General features: G+C 44.5%; 1 protein-coding gene across 10 annotated transcripts in view; it reads right to left on the reverse strand.

Annotated features, from left to right (window-relative positions):
- Obsc (Obscurin) overlaps positions 1-22128 on the reverse strand; it is a 44770-nt gene that overhangs the window by 21209 nt on the left and 1433 nt on the right. For 3 of the 10 annotated variants that reach the window (XM_069135504.1, XM_069135506.1, XM_069135502.1), the window contains exons 1-8: positions 11299-16383; positions 10993-11105; positions 8062-8223; positions 6388-6519; positions 6087-6257; positions 4223-4304; positions 3994-4089; positions 1326-1418 (exon numbers count right to left, since the gene is read on the reverse strand). In XM_069135504.1, the coding sequence (XP_068991605.1) occupies positions 1326-1418; positions 3994-4089; positions 4223-4304; positions 6087-6257; positions 6388-6519; positions 8062-8223; positions 10993-11105; positions 11299-15915 (5466 nt within the window). In that variant the 5' untranslated portion in view covers positions 15916-16383. Of the gene's footprint in view, positions 1-1325; positions 1419-2515; positions 2655-3993; positions 4090-4222; positions 4305-6086; positions 6258-6387; positions 6520-8061; positions 8224-10992; positions 11106-11298; positions 16384-20612; positions 20705-21257; positions 21335-22128 lie in introns of those variants that run through there. The other 7 variants (XM_046615302.2, XM_046615286.2, XM_046615260.2 and 4 more) reach the window with 5 other exon arrangements.

Below are 22128 nucleotides of genomic sequence, written 5' to 3' on the forward strand. Positions count from 1 at the left end.
GGTTGAAAGTTTGTTTAGCGAATGTTAGCCACGCCATCACGATTGAGAATTTCTAAACACACGTCAATGTGGTACTATAAAACCGATTAGGGGTCTACCTAAGTTTTGAAAAATGACCAGTAAATTTGACCAAATCCACCGACAATCTCCATTTATTAATATAATTTTATCGCTCCGCATTGCTAAGGTCTTCAATTGTTATTCACAGCTGCGGTCGTATTTTTCTGCGAACGAAAGCACGCGTGTATATTTTGAAAACATTTTTATCCGCTTATTTTTACGCGGTTTTAATGATTCCATCCAGATTGATTATCGAAAACGCGTGAGTTTGCGGATACATACGTGCAGGGACAAAACGATCCAGCGTGGATATACTTTCAAGGTAACATTCTGGCAATGTGCTATTTTTACTCGTCACACGAAAATCTCAACTGTAAATATATAGGTCAGGCATGTGAGATGCTACGGTTTCGAAAGTATTTCGTATATCTGTTAGCGCTGCATTCTCGGACTTTGTAACTGCCAAAACGATCCTCACCATACGCACTTAAGGAAATTGTAATACGTTAACGAAGTACATATGTCCGCGTATCGTTCTCCTTTCAGATTTCAGCAATTTTCGCATACTGATGCAAATATTCAGCCCACAACGTCAGACGGAATAAATATTTTTTCTTACGCTTATAATTTCACGTCGTAGATACTGGAATGCGCTCGCGGGATTTCATCTGGTGGAAATTATTTCTGTCGAATCGTCATACTCGATTCGTTCCGAATATTATTTTTCGAAGTGTATAATTCCGTGTGACAAAATTTGGGAGAATCTAGCAACGTGCGGATTTTTTTTCACCTGCACGCTGCGTGCAACCGCCTTGGATCATTTATTCACCGTACAAACAAACGGATCGTCAAATGTTGCGATGAATTTAGTGGCCTGGAACCCGCGATCTTTCGAAAAAGAAATTGGCGAAGGCGGTTGGTTCGGTTGCTGGCTTGGACGATCTCCAACTTACCAAATCACAGTTTCAAAATATATTTTGCGTTACGAGTAATTAAATGAAATTGATCAATTTTGTGCGCTCAGACCGGATTCAGTAAGGCGTGGCTGCTATTTGGCTAGGGCATTTTGCCAGGCCTTGTCTATCAGTTAGCAGCAAGAAGATCGCGTCCCCAAATATAAATTCGCCGTGCATCCGATAGCGTGAAGAATAAGTCAAGTCCGATAACGGATGTCGGCAACTCCCACGTAAAAGTTTCTGCGACTGGTAGTTCGAACCGAGAAAAACCCGAACCTCTGTTCTACCGAAGGATTGGTGCAGGCTTACCTTAAGAAGGAGCTGGTAGTCGTTGATGCGTTGTATCGGGAGCTTCAAATGCTCCGAAACGCTCTTGTCGTCTCCGAGAGTCTGGCTCAGCTCCTGGACAGAAAGTGAAAAGAATTTTCAAATACAATCTATAAATACGTGGTTGACAAAGATGTGGCGAAAAGAAAAAAAATATTTTTTAGCCTGTACGATTGAGCGGCGCGGAATAGAACCTCCGGCCGATTCACCCGTGCGGACAAATTTACTGATCAACATTTATTCGATCACCTGTTCCTCGTATCAATAAGCAATAAAGACTGTTTAGAAAACATTGAAAAACAAATTCTTCTGGCTATGTCGCTAAGGATTCGATCAATTACTTATCATTTATTGAAACACTTAACAAAGCAAAGAAAACGGACAAACAAGGACAAATTTTAAAGCGACGACATGACGTAATGTATCGTTTGAAATTCAAACTGGAACGTTCACGTTCGTGTCACAGTGACTGAGTAAATGATCGAGACTTGGTATGCAGGATCTTTACTTCATTCTATTTTGATACCTCGGATTTATTTAACGGTAATCATGCATTTGGTGAAACGAGACAGAGCTATGTGAAAATTAGATCGAAGTGCAACAGACGAAATCAAGTCTTGTTGTCAATTGTGAGCTAAGAAGTTAGACTTCTCGATGGTTCCGCGTAAATTCGATGGCGTCGGAATTTCCGAATATATGTAAATTTCTTTTGAAAGTATGTCAACGATTTTTGAATCCGAATAAAAATTCCAGGTTAATCGAGTTAGCGCGCAGTGTGACCTCCTCTTTTCGACCTGGACCATTGCCAAGCTTGATGCGCGTAGTAATGTGAAAAATGACGACGAAGAAGCGCTAAAAGTGGCGAGGGAAAGGGATCAAATATTTAAGCTTTCACCGATAAATGAACGGATTTGAGTAAAGAAAAACCGGATGAACCGAGACCGAGTACTCCGTAACCGGAGTAATTCGATACCACCGTCAATTCATCCGGCGGATCACGTGTATTTTTGGCGCAACCACTTTTGACACTCGAGAGAGACGGTCACCACCAATCACCATTCACCATTCGCCATTTGCCATTCGCCGCGCGGTAAATTGATGGGAGGAAGTGGGTGGAGCCGAGGGGGGAGAGGGGGGGGGGGGGGGAATCCCTTGCGTAAACAAAAACACACCTTAAAAAGGGCCAAGGGAACTAAACACTACTGTGACGTCGGATGGCCGTTTGGATGGAGTACGTGCTCGTCGCAGACTGGTTCGTAAGTTCGCGGAGGATCTCGGATAGAGCAAAAGCCGGTGGTTCCCCCGCGGCGCCGATTCCCGAGGGGGGTTCGGGAGGGACAGAAAGGGAGGGACGGAACCGTAGAACCGATATGGCTCTGGCTAAACTTAGCCAGGGAGAAACTGACCACTACCCATCGCCCGAGAGCAAGATCGGACTCTGCAGAACGTTCGCGCCACTTCCAACATCCGCGAACGAGTTGCGGAAATTTGCGAAATCATCTAATACGCTAAATTTCAAGGCGGCAAAAGTTGTCTCGCTACCAGTCGATCTCACGGCTTTGATTATGTACGCAAAATTTGTTGAATTCGTCGAGGATCATGCGATCAGAATCGGTGCCCCAAATTCTGGTGACAATGGGAAATTGTTTTTACTATTAGGTATTAAACTGCTTTAATGATATTTTTTTCTTTCGCGGTCTGGATTAGAAGGGATATTTTATTTCGATTTTTTTTCTCATGCCTGCAGTTGAGTTAGTGGTCATGGTTCCAGGAATTTCGGTTAAATTTATGATATGTCTCGGGAAAAAGTTGGCGTAACGAGAATTTCGGGCCAAGAGGTTCAGCGTTATCTTTGCTAATCCATCCTCATCGCCAGTGACGTCATTGCAGGCTAGAGCGATAACGTCACGGATTGATATCGCATCGGCGGGGTATTTCATTGCGTTGTAATCGGTTGTGCGGGAGAGACAGAGACGTAGCGTAGTAAAAGAGAAGAGGACGCCGGATGATCACTCGATAAAAATAAACGCTTCTATTTCGAGGGCTGGATGCGGGCGCCCGCGCGTTTCGCCATTATGTAATTGTAGATTTTCATCAATTGTTGCGAATCCGTATTGGTAGCGGTGAAGAAACAGTATGGAAGATACGAGGCATTGTCTTGACAGGTGTAACTACTGCCTCGGTACGAATACCTGAGCGCGAAAAAATAAAAAAAACTCGCTGATTTCAAATTTGTGCGATTCTATTCGATAAATTGAAGCTGCTAGTCGATTTTTAACTCAAATCCAGAAAGGTAATTATCGTCCTTAACAGACGTGTATTGTCTGCGTAAAGAGACATTTAGATATGAGAAGTACTGTGTCAATGTGCCACTTTCGACGTCACTAATGCGAAATCCGAAATTAGATCCTGGATCCGTGAGCGAACCGAGTCTTGCAGATTTCTGTCGTACCCTGCCCTGCCTTACTGTTGGTGGTAAGGTGGAGGCGTATTTCTCAGGTTTCCATCGTAGCTACCAGTTGTCGATGGTACAATATCGATTCAAGATTTTTGCGATCATATTTTAGGAAATGAGATTAAATTAGACCATCGTTTTGAGGCTCTCGATTTTTGCCCAAGCTCTAGTAAAAACTGAAATTTCGACACTCACTTCAAAGTAATCGCGGACTTCGTCGTTCGATTGAAGAAATTCTTGAGCCGATGGTTCGTCTCTGCAGTAAGCAACGTGCTTGTCAAAATCTCGTTCCTGTGACACAAGATCAGAAAATAATAAACGAACAGTCAATCGTGCGACAGAATGTCTCAGGCAAATGTATAAGTCTGAAACCGTATCTATCAGATCAGTTGTGAATAAAAGTTGAATGACGAGCAAATCTTACCAGTCTCAAGAAAGTCTTTCCCAGCATCCGTGGTTGGTCCGCGTAGTACTTGACTCCCTCGATCAACACCCTGCCGAACGAGCTAATTAAAAAAGGGATTAATTTCATGCCACAAAAAACCTACGCCTACCGATTATAGGTAGTTAGAAATTCAGCCGGGCTCAATCAGTCTTCGTATCGATCAAGTGGAAACGAAACTACACCAGGAACTAGTAGAAAACAAGATGTTGATTAGAACAATTACTTCGAGGGGGGATGATGTGACGATCGACGTATGGATGATCTATGAAAATTCACTTGATGATACTGAAACATCGCGTGTCATGGCCAAACAAGTGATTAGAAAAAAGTCTCGTATTATGAATGGGGGCTTGTAAGGGTTTCTGTTACATAAAGTATGTAGATGGAAAATGCGATCGGGAAGGTTTCGTCACTGCGCATAGTTTTCCAATTCAAGATGCAGAAGCGCCGTCAATCGTTCTTGCTCGAGCCACGGCTGACCTAACAAGGCTTGTACTACTGCCAGCGCGGATATTGCTCAATTCTCTTCAACTATGTTTCAAAGGAGTGTTCGCAAAATCGCAAATCCTACTCGATTCGTGTTTCAGCATGTTTGGACAAGTAGATTGTAGTAATGCAAGCGTTGTTTGGTCGGTATCAGCCAGAGTGCAAACGATTAATGGACGTAAATGTACTTAGAATTTATCTCTTCTTTGAAAACTGGGCAACGCACGAATTTGACTGTTATTAATTTCGACTCAGTTTTACCTGCACTAAATTTTCACTTCGATTTTTACCTCGCTCGGAAAATTTTCGGCGGCAAATTTTTCAAAGAATTGTACGTCGTGGTTTGCTTTTTCGTTTTTTAATTACAAACCTAGGCATACCTAATTATTAATTCCGAACATTTTTGATAAATTTCAATTCTAATTATAAAGATCATAGGATTCGTTGTTTCTTTGAAGTATCTACCCAACAGAATTATTTACCGTTGAATCAGTTTCGAACTTTATAAATATTGTCGACGATTTTACACCTCGTCTAAGATAAATTCTGAAGAATGACGCGATGGATATTTACTCATTCGAGAGTAAGACACAATTCAGTGAATCATTGTTTGCAAGCCGTTTTTACATTTTCTGAGTCATTTTGTAAAAGAAAAAAAGTTTTTTCTATCAGACTAGAAGTTTCCAGAGCCTTGTGTACAGATGAGGCGAAAACTTTTCGATCATTTCCAAAATAAAAAAATAAAAAAACACTTCGGGACATGGCGGGTAAAAATGTGATCGTAGGTTTGCAGAGGGTCAAGAGGGGCAAACCAGACGCCGTATGATCGAGACAGGGGTACAAAAATCAAACATCATGAACAGCACCGTAGTAAATGGTGTCTATAGGATGCGGGGCACACGATCACGCAAAAATCAAATTAAAGACTTACACAGCTTACTACATTTCATCGCTAAGGGGGTAAAATTTTTTATCTGTATCAGAAGCGATTCGTGTGACCGATTTGCGATTATTGCGAAAATCTTGTACGCGAGATTCAAACGTGTGCATAAATTATCTCTTAATGGACCGCAGCTGACAAATGACCCGCACTTAACGTGAAACTGTGGCTTTGCCTTATTGCCAGCGATAAACCGTCGTGATTCGTCATTGCAGTTCTGTTGCTGCAAGCTGTCTACGATCGTTAAAATTCACAGTTCTTAACGAGTACAATTCTTACGAACGATACCGGAGTTTTCTTGTTTCAAGTGATCGAGCGACAGTGTCAACTGTGTTTAACCGAGACTTGGCACTTGGGGAACTGTTCAGGCGCTCGCATATATCGCCAAAATCCAAGTCAGGATCCGATGCTACTTACGTATTGTGAAACTCGGCTATTTGCCTCAGGTTCGTAAATATCAGATCTTTGTTATCTCGCACGGCTCTCGGTACTCCTGGGTGATCCAGAGGTTTCAAGTAACGCTCAACCACCGACTGTATGTCCCTGCCAAATTCTTCCTCGGTCTCGACGAGTTCCTTTATCACAGCTCTGCAATGTATTTAAATAAATTCGTTATAAACACAATTACGCAATGTATTGTAAAGTGATAAACTCGTCTTCGGGCAACAGATTCACCCAATCACAGGCAGAGCTGAGTTAATATCTGATTTGGACTTACTCTCGTCGATAATGAGAGTCTTCAGGACGTATTTGACTGGTCAGCGTGGAACTTTCCTCGCTTATCATACTTTGCTTGACAACACCGGATGGCACCCAGCCCTCTTTGCCATCGTTGGTTCGCACGTACACTCTAAAAAAAGGCAATGGTAATTAAATTGTATTTCATGATTTTCAGTGGATCAGAATAAAATGAAAAAATCTCGTTTTATCCTCGCCTATAAAACTTTGTCCAATGTTCACAAAATAGTGCGTTTGTTAAACCATAGAGTTTAACCATCGAATCTAGCGGATATCGTGTTCGTAAATTTGTGTTCGGTAAAAAGGAGAAAGTGAAGTATGAAATGAAAGATCTTGCGCCAAAGTATTGTCTAATTTTTTTCATCGTTCAATTATGTGATAATCATTAGCTCGGAGGTGAAGAACGAAACGAGTACGTTGTATCTTATTATTTTTTCTAGTTTTATGAAATTCCGACCGCGGCTGGTACATCTTCTTTTTTTATCTGCAGTTTTTTCTTCTTTCTTTTCACAGAAAAATTACCAAATTTGAAATTAAATATCAATATTTTTCTAGTCCGTTAAATGAACCGGGATTCTACCGATAAAATGACGTAGGCACAGCCTTAGTCACTGTTCCAGTTTTACTTCCCATACACCCACGTGTCTGATCTATTAGTATTCTAGAATAATACACGGGTGCTTTGAGATACGCGATAGGTATTATTGGCGCGTTTGGCGGTCGACCCACGTTGCCGTCGTAGTAAAAGAAAACCGATAGTGAAATGAGTGATGTTTAGATCTGACAATTCGGACGTGTACAGGATTAATCGATACATGTGTACAATCGGAAGTGTAAAAAAAAATTTATAACATATCCGCAAAAAATGTTTGGAACGTTGAGATCAATCTGATCGATGCAGCTGCTCCGATAGGCTGCGTAGACTTGAAATGACTTACGTATTTTGGAACCGAATCAGCCTCGGTATCCACAAAATTAATGGCTGAGATTCAACAAGTTAGCAACCGCAACGATGCGTGGCCCATTGACCGCCGTTAACATAAGCCAAAATCGCCGCTGTAGCAACTGTATAAATATCTAACTTGTTACATGTTATTATACCCGTAGTTAGTTGGTCAACGGGTGAAACGAACCAGCTTTAGTTTTGTCCCGAAAAATCGTCCGGCATTTCGATCACTCCTAAAATTTGTCTAAAACCAGCGAAAAGACTCGAAACTACGACCAACAAATAAATCTCTCGTTTATTCAGCAATCCATTCATCACACGTATGTATGTAGAATGTACGTAACGAATATTATAAGTTCTCACGCGTGCCTTGCCACGTTTTCAATGACAGGTGTCACATTCTCTGCACCACCTGTTACGCCGCTTGACGCCCCGATCAGCTGTGCCTCCGGTATCCGGGTAACGCCACGATGCATCTCTATAGATTCTCCTCTCGAGACGTAGACGAGGAGGAATATAAACACGGTCTATGAGAATTGGCAGCATCTCTCGCGCGAGATTCGCGTGCTTGCGGCCGTATAATTTCAGTCTCACGTCGAATAACGGATTGCAAAATATCGTAGAAAACCTGCTGCCATCCAGCAGGGTCTGGCAAACGACTGAGGCAGGAATCTGGATAGCGACATCCTGCAGGACCTCATCACGTACCTGTCTGGCGGGTTGATACCGTTCAATTTAACGGCACTACGCGCCCTCGGATCGGTGTGTTTTCTTCGTGGTCGGACCGCGAGTTTGTGTTTAGCCGCGGAATTGTCCAGAGGAACGCCGACCTCGCCTCCGACTTCTAGGTCGGGGTCGCTCTTCATTTTCCTGCAAAATTTCAAGGTCTGAACTGTCCCTGATCGCCGTTCTTCGACGTACAGCTTTTAGCGTTATTTACTCTTCCGCTTTTCAGCTATAAGTTAATCGCCTCTCACGCATGTGTTGAGCTGATTGTGGGCTGGTCTTAGCCTATTTCAACTTCTCGTTTTGATCGAGCTGCAGCGGATTAGCCACTCGTTAGAATTGTTTGGAAGCGTTTGAGTCAAAGGCTGAGGTCGATTACCCTCTTCTCGTTAGTTCGTTAGCGAAGCGAGGTGTTAAGCCGCTCGAGCGACACATTTATTGGCTACTTAAAAGCATCGGAAGACCTTTTCTTTCAGTGATACGATGAGGGAAACCATTCCTTATCATCCGAAGGTAAGTTTCACTTGGAAAAAAGAGAAAATTTTACGAATTTCCAACTGGCTTTTATGTAAGCAGGTAAGCTTAGCCACAATATTCAATTACTCATCGGGTCTACTTATTTTTAAACTAACCTTAGTTGAGCTGTTTAAACTACCTCTGTGAATCGGGCATTATTCAATGTAAAATGAAAAACAAAGTCTTCGTCTGATTGTTTACTTTGGCATGTGTCCTGTTTTCCCACACTTCTGAATTCCCTTATGACATGCTACATGTCATAGATAATAATAGAATGAACTTGCGGCGTGGATTAGTTGCGTGGAATTAGAAGCATTTTAGTTAGTTTCGTTAATCGAATTCATATACACAAGGTTTTTTCCTTTGATATTTCCACTGTAAAGCGACCGATCAAATCGACGTTGATTTTTGGTTAAAAATTCAATTGTCGATGTGCAATTGCAGCGTCAAAACGTCTGTCTTGATCGTAATTCTAGCAAGTTGTCATCTACGACGGAGGATGGAAATAGATTGACTGTTGAAACAGCACTGCAGGAGTATAGTAGGCATTCCTGAAGAGAAGCTGCGAAGATACACGTGAAAATATACAAACGACGCTGTTGCATACAGCGTAGCTCGACGAATGTTATGCTTCATGATAGGATAGCGCTGACAAATATAAGTCGCGTTTTGACCGATGAGTAGTTTTGTATACCGGACGTAACGGAAAGACGCGAGTGACGTCAGATGGAGAATTTTCAACCAACTACTGCCGAAGCGGCTCAACGCCGTTGCTGCACGTTGAACCGATCGTAAATGCGTTTCTAGGAGCGAAGCAATTGGGTTAATGGTTGCAGTATGTTTGCAAGGATTTATGGACAGACGTCAAACCAATAGCTTCGACCAGCTCTAGTTTGATCTCGAGTACTCCGAAGGAGAAAGGTAATTCTTCTATTTGTCAATTTCAAGCTTCTTAATAGACTGGCTTCGACTTCGATAAATATTGTCGAATTATTCTGAGCTCCCATAAAATATATTTACGCGTTGTTTGACATCAAAGAAGGACTTGTTGTGACAGGGCGCATCTTTTTTGCGCGTGTCACCTCTCGGCGATCAAGCTGGTCGTTTCGCCGGGAAGAATTACGAACTTGGGCTCTAAAATCAGGGTCGACGAACCTGTGAAAGTTCTTTTTGCTTAACGGAAATTCCCGGCATTAAGACACGCGCGGATGGCGAGCGTTTAGGTATTGAATCTGGCGTGACTTATTACTCGCGAAACTTGCAGACGGTAACCTGTGAAATCCTATGTACAAGTTATTTCAAGCTCGGAGATAGGCAGCTAATTTTTCACGATTTTCGAACGGCTTAAAGAGCTGCTAAATCATTGTCAGGATTTACTCGCAGATGAGAGTTGTGTCAAGCTAACTTCTCAAGCGACGCTGCTCGTTTCCTTCGCTAGGCTGACGGTCGGCACGTAAAAAGTCTCAAAGTCGACCGGGTAAAAATACTGCGAGAAAATAAGCAACCTCAAGCAGTCGGGGCAACGATCTTTGCGCGGATTGCACCGAGAGTTTTCCATCGTGAATGACGTTGCACCTCTTTTCAACCCCATCGTTTTGGTCTGTCGAACTTTGGTGGAATAAAAAGCTTCGGGATCTTTTCACGTTTAAAAATAATGTATGATTTTCCGTTCTCCGTTATAAGAAAGTATACGTTATACGCACTTCTTGTTTTTTTATGGCCAGATTTATTGCTCACAATTTTGAGCTATGACACGCGTGAGTCAGTCAATGTACCGGCCAAATCAACGTCAGCGAAAAGTCAATAGCCGTTGAAATTCAGCACGTGCGTACCGAAAACAAATTCCACCTATCGGGAGCTGCGGATGAGTTTATAGACGTAGTATTTCATATTTCTTGAGGGTTGCATGGCCGGTATAAATTTAAGTTTCGGTTGTCGGTGCAGAGAAAAATCGATGGTTATTAATAGCGGAAGTAGCATTAGTGAAGCGAAGTTTTCCTGCTGCGAACTCAATGTCGTTAATCAATTCTTCGAGGACGGACCTGCATGCTGAGGCTTTGTTTGGTGTCTTTTGTATCTCAGGTTTCTGTTTCTAGTCGGTACCCTGATTCAAAAAGCAAAGAAAAATCGACAACTGTCGCGTACGTTGGATCGTCGGAAGTCCATCAATTATCTCAACACCCCGATAGCCTGTCTGTTATTGTTAGGAATGTTATGTTCTATGGTTAGATATTTATAGAGAGTCGCAAATAGCCCGGACTGAAATAGTTTTTAAGCACCGAGTTACACCGAGTCAACGATCTAACCATGCCAAAGATTTATCTCTTTGGCAAGGCGACGTTTTTATGAAATACCGAAACCAAATTCGACTGGAAATTTTCGAATGACTCAACTCACTTTGCGGACTCGGCGTGTTCCACGGCCTCAACGATGTCTCCGACGGTGACCGAGACTCCATCCTCTCCTTCGGCCGTGTAATCCTTGATCACCACATAGTGCTCCGAGGAAACCTGAAAAATCGAGAATTCTGCGTCATTTGGCAGAGACAAGAACCAACGAGTTTAGTCTGGGAAAACTGTGCTCAACTAGACTAGACGTGAAAAAAGAGTCGAACCAATGGTACGGCCGTGGGAGAAGCTTTTTTTTCAACATTATTGGCTACTTCCAAGTATTTTACGCACGAATTCTGTCTAGCATCATTACCGACTCGCAGCTGTTGTTGGGGTGCAGACTGCTGAGTCTTCGGAAGCTAGGGGTATTTTCTCTACTAGCCGAATACCCTCCGAATTGTTCCGACCTCGAAAGACTGACTCCGCTAGTTTCCTGCCTGATCCCGTTTGTCATTACTCCTTCCAAGCTGCTCGCAGACGTTGCAGAAATGGTCCCGGTTACAGTCGATACCATTTCCGTGTCTCCGTCTTCCTCGCGAGCAACCGGACAGCAATACATTGAAAACCGATGCGCCGTCGGTCTGCTCAATCGCAGAGCAGAAAATACGTGCAGCGGTTCGAAGTGGCTGATCCCATCCTCGTCGAGGACGGTGTACGACACCTGTCCAGTGAGGACGGCCCTGGACGCTTCCCTGGGAACAACAGCCTGCATTCCCTGCTTCAGAATCATGAAAATAGCGGAGGGCCTGTGGCTTCTCTTCAGGAGGAATTCCTCCATAGCCAAGCTGTTCTCGGCATGAAGTAGAGCGGTTGGTACATCGGCTGACGACTGCAGCGGCGCTTCTTCGGGAACTATCATGAGAGCCGCGCTCTCTCTAACGAGTGCCCGAAGTCGAGGGTCGGACCTGGCCAATTCTGGATCGCTGCATAAGTCCCCGAGGGCTCTGCTGAACTGTGGTCTTTGTTCAGCAAGCTGTCGCATCACCGTGAGCCGCTTCAAAATGTCGACGGTCATTCGGTCACCGGACAACGCTTCGGTCGATTTATTGTCAGAGATCACTGCCAGAAGGCTCGAAGCAGTTGAAGACATTCCGAGTGCTCTGGCGAGGCCGACTGCCTGCAGTATCAAGTCACGGACCTTGGGACCGTCGTCATTCAGAAGTTCCCGAACTTTGAGTTCACTCGACTCTCGTACCGCGTGGACAATCGCTTTGTGCACCGTCTCCACAGCCTCTTTTTCCGTAATCACACCGGCCGCGTCTTCCGATACTTTTCGTAGCACCCTCGAGAGTAGGTCAGGATTATTTTTTGTCACAGCCCTAAAAGCGGCCCCCACTAAGTCACTGCCATCCTCATCTTCCAGTACGGCCGATAGTCTCTCCAGAACAACCTCGTCCTTAAGAATTTGTCCGCCGATCGTTGACTTCAGAATATCCACCTTATTGCTGCTAGCATTTAACAAATCGAGAAGGACGCCGTGACAAACGAGGCTGCGATTCTGGGGTACCAGCAGTATTTTGTGCACCTCTTCCACCGCGTTTTCAAAGTTTAACGAATTTTGTCTCAGTAGTACGTTGAACGACTCGCTTATTGCCGAAAAAACGTAATTCTGCTGGTCTGCTTCGTCCGTTGAATCCTGTCCAGAGATTGCCAAAGCTGCAGCCATTACAGCCGCCCTGAGCGCCGCATGAAAAACTTCATCGGTCTGGTCGCCATTCTCGTGTTTACCTTCCCCATTTGTAAACGGCCTGATACCCGTTGGCGAGGATTTCCCATTAGTCATTTTTTCCGACACATTTTTTTCAATTATGTTACTGGCCAGCCGAGCGACCGTCGAGACGATCTGTGCCATTTTCACAGCTGCGTTGCCCTGCAGTCCGAGCTTCTCTACGACATCCAAGGCGTGTTCAAGCGCCACGGATCTCGGGTCGACGTCGACGTTAACGGCAGGCAATTCCGTCGGTACCTGTCGGCCAACGGACATCCCAGCTTCCGACAGCTGTCTCAGCATCCTCGCGTCAATACTCATTTCGCCTTGGTGCCCCCTAGCAGCGGTGTCATAGCTGAAATGATGCCGCGGTCTGAGCAGCCGTAGTTCTTCCGGAGTCACTTCGAAACCTTGGACAGAAAACTCGAGCCCTCCTTCAGCGGTGTCCGTCAAATCCGGCGCGACAAATCGCGGACCTTCTTCCGTCTGGACAATTTGACCCGGCACAAAGGTCACTCCGCGGTCTCCAGCCTCGACGACACGACCTGGAACGAATCGAGGCCCGTCCGGAGTGTCGACCACTTGCCCGGGAACGAATCTGGACCCCTCGTCTTCCGTGGATATCACCTGGCCTGGGATGAAAGTGGGTCCTGCCTTAGTCTCGACGATTTGTCCCGGCACGAAGCGGGGCCCGTCCGCAGTCTCGATGGTCTGACCGGGCACAAATTTCGGCCCGGATCGCGTCTCCACCACTTGTCCGGGAACGAATTTCGGCCCTTCGGTAGTGTCCACCACTTGGCCAGGCACAAATTGCTCTCCCATTTCCGTCATTACTACTTGCCCCGGTACGAATCCGTCGTCCGTCATCATTCCGGGAACGAACCTCGGTCCGCCTTTCCCTCCGCGAACCAGTTGACCCGGGACTACCTTTTTTCCTCCGGGAGGTAAGCTTTTCACACACTCAGGGAAAAACTCTACCCCCTTTTCGGTCTGCACCATGTGACCGAATACCTCATCTGGCTGACCGGAGAGTGATAATGCGTTCGCAGTTTTCGGATCTATCGGTATGCCGATTGGGCCGGCTTCGAGGAATACCACATCGTTGAGGTTTCTCGCTGCCGCGAATTCGAACGCTTCGTTTCCCTCCAATATCGTTGTTAACCCTGGCATGAATCTCTTCTCTCCCTCGGGCGTTTCCACGAACTGTCCTTCGACGAATTTTCGCCCCTCAGGCGTGTTCAACGTCGTGCCTGCAACGAATTTCGGCCCATTCTCCGACTCGACGGTGACGCCGGGAACGAAGTGAGTCTCTCCGTTACTGGCAATCACATTTTGACCTGGTACAAAGCTGGGTCCTTCTGATGTGAGCATCGTTTTACCAGGCACAAATGCTACCTCACCAGACGGTGTCTTGACGCTTTGACCTGGTACAAATTCCCAAGCTTCGCCCCGTTGCACACTTTGTCCTGGTATGAAGAGCTGTTCACCTTCCTCATTGGTCATGGTTTGTCCCGGCATAAAGCACGGGGTACCATCCTCCGTTATGATGGTTTGTCCAGGAAGGAATTCGAATCCTTCCGTTACTTGTCCAGCGACGAACTTCGGCCCGGCGTCGGTCAAAACAGTTTGACCTTGAACAAACCTTGCCCCGTCAGCAGTGTGCATGTTCTGTCCCTGGACAAACTGGAGACCATTTTTGGTTGGTAACGTTTGACCGGCGACGAACATCGGCGTTTTTTTATTATTTGATTCTACCGCATTGACGATTTGGCCAGGAATAAGAAGGGGGCCGTCTGGCGTGTTCACCGTGAAGCCAGGAACGAATGCTGGGCCGTGGGGAGTGCGAACCGTTTGTCCAGGAACGAATACTGGACCCGTGGGTGTTTGGAGCGTCTGTCCAGGGATGAATCTCTGCGCAGATTCAATGTCGAGTTTCAGACCCGAAACTTTGTGCATTTTTGTTTTAACTCCCGATTTCATCTTCTGAACAAGCTCGGGGATTTCGTCGACCTTGGGAAGCGTCTCGACCGCCTGCCTGCCAACAGCGTTGAACTTGGCGGTCACGTCGGATGTTAGTTCGAGGTCCTGCGGTGGAATGCTCGTCAAGGCGATCTGAAGCTCTGGATTGGGCTCGGCGTTCAGCGGGGTAAAGGGCGCGACCACTGCAACGGCTTCCAGTCCACCAGCTTCTTCGAAAATTGGTGAACCGATCAACCCGGTCGGCGTGTTTTCGAGGTCCACAAACTTTGGATCAGTTCTGATGGGTTGGGGCATTCTGTCGACGACAGGAAGTCCGTTGACCAGCGCTGCATCTCTCTCGAAATTATTCCAATCCCAGTTTTCCATCAACGGTTTGACCAGGTCTCGCCAGTCACCAGACGCCGCGATCAGCGAGGCTCCGTTGGTCGCAGTGTTATCCAAGTTCACGTGCTTCCAGTCCTGAGTTTCTTCCTTTACATCTTCCTTGACGCTTTTGAGCTTGACTTGCTTGACCCGTTTCAGCTCTTCTTCATCGGCGACCCTCTCCTTGTCCTCAAATATTTTTTTCGCATAGTTGAGACCCGCCTGTCGTTTTTTCTTGCGTTTTCTAGCTTCAGCCTCCAGTTTTTCACGTTCTTTGACGACATCCTCCCGCGGTCCCATACCGTCGTAGAGGTTCTCGAAGTTGTCCAGGTCTCGAAAGTCGACGGATACGTTCTTCCCTTGTCGCAATCGCAGGAGGACCGTGTCACAGTCTCGCGATAACATCACATCGCGTACATCTCCGTCTCTGACCGCCGCCTCAAGACGAGCTGGAAAAACGAGACTGCATCTCCGTTCCTCCACGGTATAAACAAACCTGCCGCCATCTTCCTCCGGCGAAGGTTGCTTCGTGTCTAGAAGATCCCTCAGGACTTTTTGCTGGGCATTATCTGTGTCTAGGACCGGGAAGACGTATCGATAGTCCTGAAGCACGACGTGCTTCTTCTTCTCTCCGACGATAACACCGTCGGTGAAATGATGCGGTCCTAATCCGGAAGCGGTGGTTATTCTGCATTTATTTTTGCCGGGAGTGTGAACACCGAGCAGGACGGGAATGTAGTGATGGGTCGGTAACCCGTAGGACTTGCCGGTTATTCGACACCAGCGTTTCGCTGCCGCTGGACTGATCGGTGGTAGCAGAGGGAAATAGTTGGGCTTGGGAAGGCCTCTGCTCCTCCCGGTGATCCTACAGAAGGACATTGTCCCCTTGTCGAAGGCGCCGATTTTCTAGAGCTTACTCTTTCCTTCTCTCTCCCTGGTTTTTTTCCTCGCTAGTTTCGTCTGACTGACATCGGTCCGCTAACAACTGTCCATCACACTCATGAGCCGAGCCACGGGCTTCTGACTAGGCTAAGTTTAATTCTAGTCATTCACCTTCTTGTCACAGGTTTCGTTCTATGAATAAACCAGTTAATGATCCTCCTCTAGACGGGTACCAAGCAGCAAAGTTCAGAAACCTTGCAGATAATTTCTTCGTCACATGCGAACAAGTATAATCTTTGAACCTCCTTCGAAAGGGCTCCTTCAGATTTAAACCACTGCGCCATTATAAACACTGCACTCTATATTTAAATCGAACCACCTTCTTCACTTTAGCTATCGTATCCCGTTCGTAGACACTTTGAACATTCAAAAAAAATTATACACATCGTTGCTAAAAAAAAAAAACAACAAAAAAAAATGTTCACTCGTAACAAATATTACAGTCTCTTATTTTCACAGGATTCCACTACAAATCCACGCTCGATGCACTGAAATAAATCGGAATAATTCACTTTCTTGAATAAATTTACTCTCTTAGCTTTTGGTGTGTTTAAAATCACTTTCCCCACTGTTTTGTTTTCGAATTGGTTGTCGTGCTTGTTATAGTCCTGCTTGTCCAGCTTGCTTTGATTCGTATTTTTATTTGTAATCCCCGTCTTAACAACGGATGCTGAATCGCGTGACATTCGAACCGGAACAGTTGTTGGCCGCTGATTTACATTCGGCACTCTTAGCAGCGGTCAAATCCAATTTATTTTATGAGAAACTTTCAAGTGGAAGTATTTTTATTACCTCTAGGATTTTTCAGTTGGTATTACGAACCGCTTGAAAAGCGATTAGCGATACGTCGTTCATATTCCATCAATCGTATATCATGCGAGGGTCCCGTTACGCATACATCCAAGTATGATAAAAAATTCTCTTCACAATACACACGCAAGTCCGAAAATAATTCGGTTAAATGTCTCAAATTTATTCCTTCTCGTTAAATGCTTTCTTCTCTGATTACATACCAACGCCGTTACCGTTTTTCCTTACTGTCCGATACGTCGATTAAATGCGTTTGCATGATGCATGATTTTTCCCGTCCACGAATCTACTTATATCAATAAATACGTGGTGTAATTTCTTTCTTTTCTTTCGTTTTCGTTTTTTCGGCGTCGTGCGTCCTCCTCGTATTTTTACCGTCGTGTTTTCAGGGTTGATCCGACCTCGCACACCTTGGCTAGGTCTCGTAGATCGTTGAAATCTTCATTACCAAATCAGCCCCCACGATGTTATATCCCTTATTTAAAGCCTGCGTATTGTGCAATATACACGCGAGAGCGATTCTTCTTTTATTTGCCACCGTGCCGTCCAAAGGTTACATGTGTTCTACACGAGGCTAGTGTGTGGTTAAAAAAGGTGTATATTACTCGACGCGGTCACTTCCCGACTGCTACTCACTTCTACGGGAGAGAAGTGGTCCGTGGCTTGGCGTTCGCCGTACGTTCGCCTCGTGATTCTTCAGAGTCGTTCTCTCAGCGCGCTCCCCTCGAACAGAAATAGACCACCGCGCTGCTGCGTTCACTTCTCCGATACCTATACGCATCTCTAGAATCGTGGACCACCGTGGTACGCAAAGCGGTTTATCGCCTGGACGACACCCGCGCCCTTTGCCAACGACGAAACAGCACCAAACTCGAAGATCTTCCTCGTCGAAGAATCTCCGCTCCGAGGATAAATTTGAAATCGCGATATAGGGGAAGGATTCGAGTGAGGAAAATTTTTTCGTCACACTTGAACCACTTTTTCCTCAAAGTCAAGGAGAATTTTAATCGCTTCAAGGATGCTTCGCGAGCGGCTGACGTTGCGAAATATAATAATTGATGGAAGGTCACGGGTATTTTTGATTTTCAAAAATATATCATCCCTGTAGTGTGATTCTTCGGTTGTATAGCGAACTCGCCTTCGTCTGAACAGTCCAGACAACCGAGTGTTTCGGAGAAATGTTGCATCCGAGATTAAAGCTTCAAAGTCGGTGTTAAAAATAGTTTGGTACTCGTAGATCTGCGGTGACGTTGGATGTCACCTTTGTCTGCCCATCATCCACGAGTCTCGACGATTTGCGCACGATGATTGATGTGGAATCATGTCGACGACCATGTCTATCCTCTGTGACATTTACGGTAGCTTGATTTATCGACACGGAGATAATCGTTCCGCCTGAAGTTCATAATGTGAAGTGTTGCTACTTCGAGCGATTGCGCGATATTCCAAACTTTCATAAATATCGTTATAATTAATTGTTTCGTCTTTGCGAATTCACATGCCTCGTAATTTTTTATTCGCAAATTGATTTCGCTCGTTACCAACGAGATGAACGAAGCGGTTCTGGTTTGATAGTCTTATTTTATGAAATAGCTAGTAAATTGCTGAAAGATATACGAAATCGATGACTGAGTATAAAAATAAAGTTACTGCGGGGTATATAAGTGACTGAAATCTGGAGGATTCGCAGAGAGTTTGTTTACACGGCACGTAAGTCGAGGTATGCAGGAAGTGCGCGTCCCGTGTAAATTGTCTCTCACGTAATTCAAGAAGAAGCGCTGGTATCGTTTCAATAATAATACCGCAAGAAAATTTATCCGCCACTTTGTCACTCGTCGCTGTTATATCCTTGGATAATAATTTTTCTCCGGTATGATCGTAAAATGTATGGCCAAATAATAGTTGGCAGAGAAGAGACACGAACTAGCTGAGCTATAACGTTGATGAACGAAACGAGCCGCTCGATTTTCCTCGATTTTCTTTCCAAAGCTAGCGTGCAAATCGTGCCAAGTGATTCAAGTATGCCGCTCGTAAGTACAGCGATATCTAACCGATTATTGCCTCTAAAGTTTTGCCAAATACATTCATTAGACAAAGCGTTTTATATGAGTCATTTCCAGGTCAAGGTAGAGCTGTTATTTGCTCGTCACCAGGTGGTAAATACTCGAATTAACTTTTCACAATCAATTTTCCATTCGATAGGATGAATATCCGATTTTCTCGCACAGTTGAGTGCGTCTTCTCCACCAATTCTTGAGGCCGTCTGACTTCGCCACTGGAATTGGGTTGAATAATGATAATTAGCGGCAAGGATGTGATGATTGAATGACAAATGACGGATAGTGACGAATTGACAACGATGTTTAAAAACCGATTACAATGCAACGCAAAATCGTTTCGTGTGATTTAGTAAGCTATTAATTTTACGCCTCGCGGTCTATTGGCACGTTTGCGGGTAATTTTGACGGACTGCCAGAGCTTAAAGTCTTGTTCAAGTTAATCTTTCGGCGCTGTTCATAATTTATACGCTCGGTTTTGGTTGCGGAAAATAACGACTGGCCCAACGTCTCGACGTTGGTTTCGCCCGATTTCGCGTTTATTGTTCTAAATTTGATCGACGTTACGCGAAACAAAAACCTTAACTTGTCGTGCCAGTGCCGTCTGCAAAGTGTAGCCCGAATTTTCAGGTTGAAGAGATCAGTTGTGCAACGAGAGAAAAAATTGGTTTGAAAGTGAATACGTTCATGTGTTCCTCTTAACTGTTTTGCTTGATTCCACATGTAATTTGTAAATTTAAGTAATGTAAGAGGTGAATATTATCGGAGTTCAGAAAGCCTCAATTATTTGAACGTAGTGCTTACGCGATATTTAATCGTATTGTTATTGAAATAAATGAACTGAATCGAGCAACCGATGCCTGTATCCTGGTAAATTTATCAGATTTTATCCAAGCCTTTTTTGAACGAAAGAAATTACACAAGACTTGGCAGAGGATAAGACCAAGGCAATAGCATATAAAATAATCATGCCGAATCTGGTTTCGGAGCGTGTCAAATCGTTATGCGTCGTTTGAAAGCTTTTCTGCAATGCGTTCGGCGTCTGGTGGACTCCTCGACGCTTCCAAGAAACTATAATTACGTAGAGAGGAGAGAAGAAGGGAGAATAGAGAGAATTGAGTGACCCGGAGGCAGTAAATCACAACGGAATTGAGAATCCGGAAATTGCTAGTCGAATGCCTATTGCTAATATAACCGGGTATAAAAAATCCCTCGGACAAGAATGCGCAGCGTGTGGTATACGGCCGAGCATTGCGGGAGTGATTGGGATGGCGGTGAGTCCCCGGTTTACTTGACGCTTTGGCAACGCACCAGAATCTGCTTAACTCCGAGACGCCGTTGGTTTTGGTTTAATTTAGACGTTCGCAGCTCATACTCGCAAACGATAGACCAGCTCTGCAGCCTTTGGACCATCTGAGCTCGGCCTGAGGAACCGAGCCGATCGTTCGTTGCGAGTTTCTCGGTGATGTAACGCGAGTGTTTGGTCAGTTGTGTCTTGTTCTACACGGATTATTCCGCTCTTCGATTAGTCGCCGTGCGATATTCGGGATTCCGAATTGTCTGCGAATTTCTATCGCTGTACAAGTACATATGTACCTGTGTGTATGATTCTTTCAGCTGTTTCAGCTTTCCCAACCGTTTTCACACGCAGCTTATCCTTAATTGATGCGTATTTCGTACTTTTTTCGCTCTCCGAGCGAGACTTGGTATTTATACGAATTGTAGATGGAATTATGAATGGGCAAATTTGTCGAGAATCAGACTCACCTCAAATGAGCTTCGAATGATTTCAGTCGTGATTGATTCTTCAGCCTTCGTACTCCCCCCCACCAATATCCGGTTCAGTTCGGCCGAAAATTCTAAAACAGAGAAATTTCGGTCCAAGTTGTAACAACGGTGGTAAACAAATTTCTCATTATTCTCAGACATTATTATTACCCAGGTATTCACTGAGGTATTGCCAAAATTGTTATTTTGAACCCAGTAATATATCAACGTCAAGCTAGTAATAATGCCAAACCCTTGTTTGAACAAAAATACCGATTGTTTCTCGTGATTTACAACTGCTGGGTATCGGTAATGGTGTTGCATGTATCTTATTCTTTCAAAACTGAACCGTAATTGAAAATTATTCGAAGAAAAATTTTCACCAGAGTATAATCGAGCACTTATTTACCTTAAAAATTGATCTACCAAATTCGTGTAGCTGTTATCATTCATATTAATTATATTTTATAAAAATTTCCCCTGAACAAGTAGAAATTACAGCTACTTTTAAAAGCGTTGCAGCTGATTCAACGTTTGATTCAAATAAATTGAATTGTTAGGAGAGAATTAATAAAGATGAAAGAATTTTTAATGAGTAAAAACTTGTCTAAAGTTTTGCGTGAAACACAATTTCTATTTTATTACCTTTTTTCTTCTTGGAGGAGGAACTTATGAAGGAACTGGTGAAAGCCATGACGGGTGTTGAATTTTACGGCATCGTCCTGCAGCACACGGTAAAGTATATTGGCGACAAGTTTGTTACAGCGATCTGTTTTTTCATTCTCATAAATCTTTGTCAAAAAATAAATATTTCTCATTTGTTTGATTTGAGGAAGATTCGCGCGCCGAATCGATTGCACCAATTCCTATACGAGATACACCGACCTGCAAAAAGCTACATTTCCCTCAACCATGCAACTGGTAAAATCCCGTTACCTCGGAGGGTAAACAACTTTTTACACGCTGTGTCTGACGGCTGGTATGCATGTAGAAACGCGAAAGCGTCGCTGCTGCCATCTCAACAGACAGTTTGGCAAGTGCTTGAGCTTTTGAAAGCTCGTTTCCTGGTCCGCGTGTTTCAGCAGTCGGTTATCGCGGGGTTCTTCTTCTTGTCGCCGTGCGCCAGGAGGATTGGAAACTCGGATAACAGCGTTTCACTCGAGCTTATTCTCGATCGGGGGAATCCCGATTTTGAACGAGCTGCTAAAAGCAATTCGCGAGGAGTAATTTGTCCCCGCCTCTGAGGGCGAGAGAAGATAAATAGCCGGTAGACAATTGGAAATACTGACAAATAACTTGATCAACCGATCCGACCGGCGTTCCGCGTCTACTTAACAGGTTGCTAGAGAGATTCGTGCCTTGGATTTTAACGAGAAACGCTCAATACAAAAAGGATATAATAAACAAACGGGAAAAAAAATAGCCCAGTTTACTACTCGAACAACACAAACTGCTCGGTGTTTTTTAAATAAATACCGCTGGCGAGTATCGTAGCAGTTGAATTTAATACATTTGC

This window comes from Neodiprion pinetum, chromosome 1 (genome assembly GCF_021155775.2).
Source record: "Neodiprion pinetum isolate iyNeoPine1 chromosome 1, iyNeoPine1.2, whole genome shotgun sequence".
NCBI classification, from domain to species: Eukaryota; Metazoa; Arthropoda; class Insecta; order Hymenoptera; family Diprionidae; genus Neodiprion; species Neodiprion pinetum.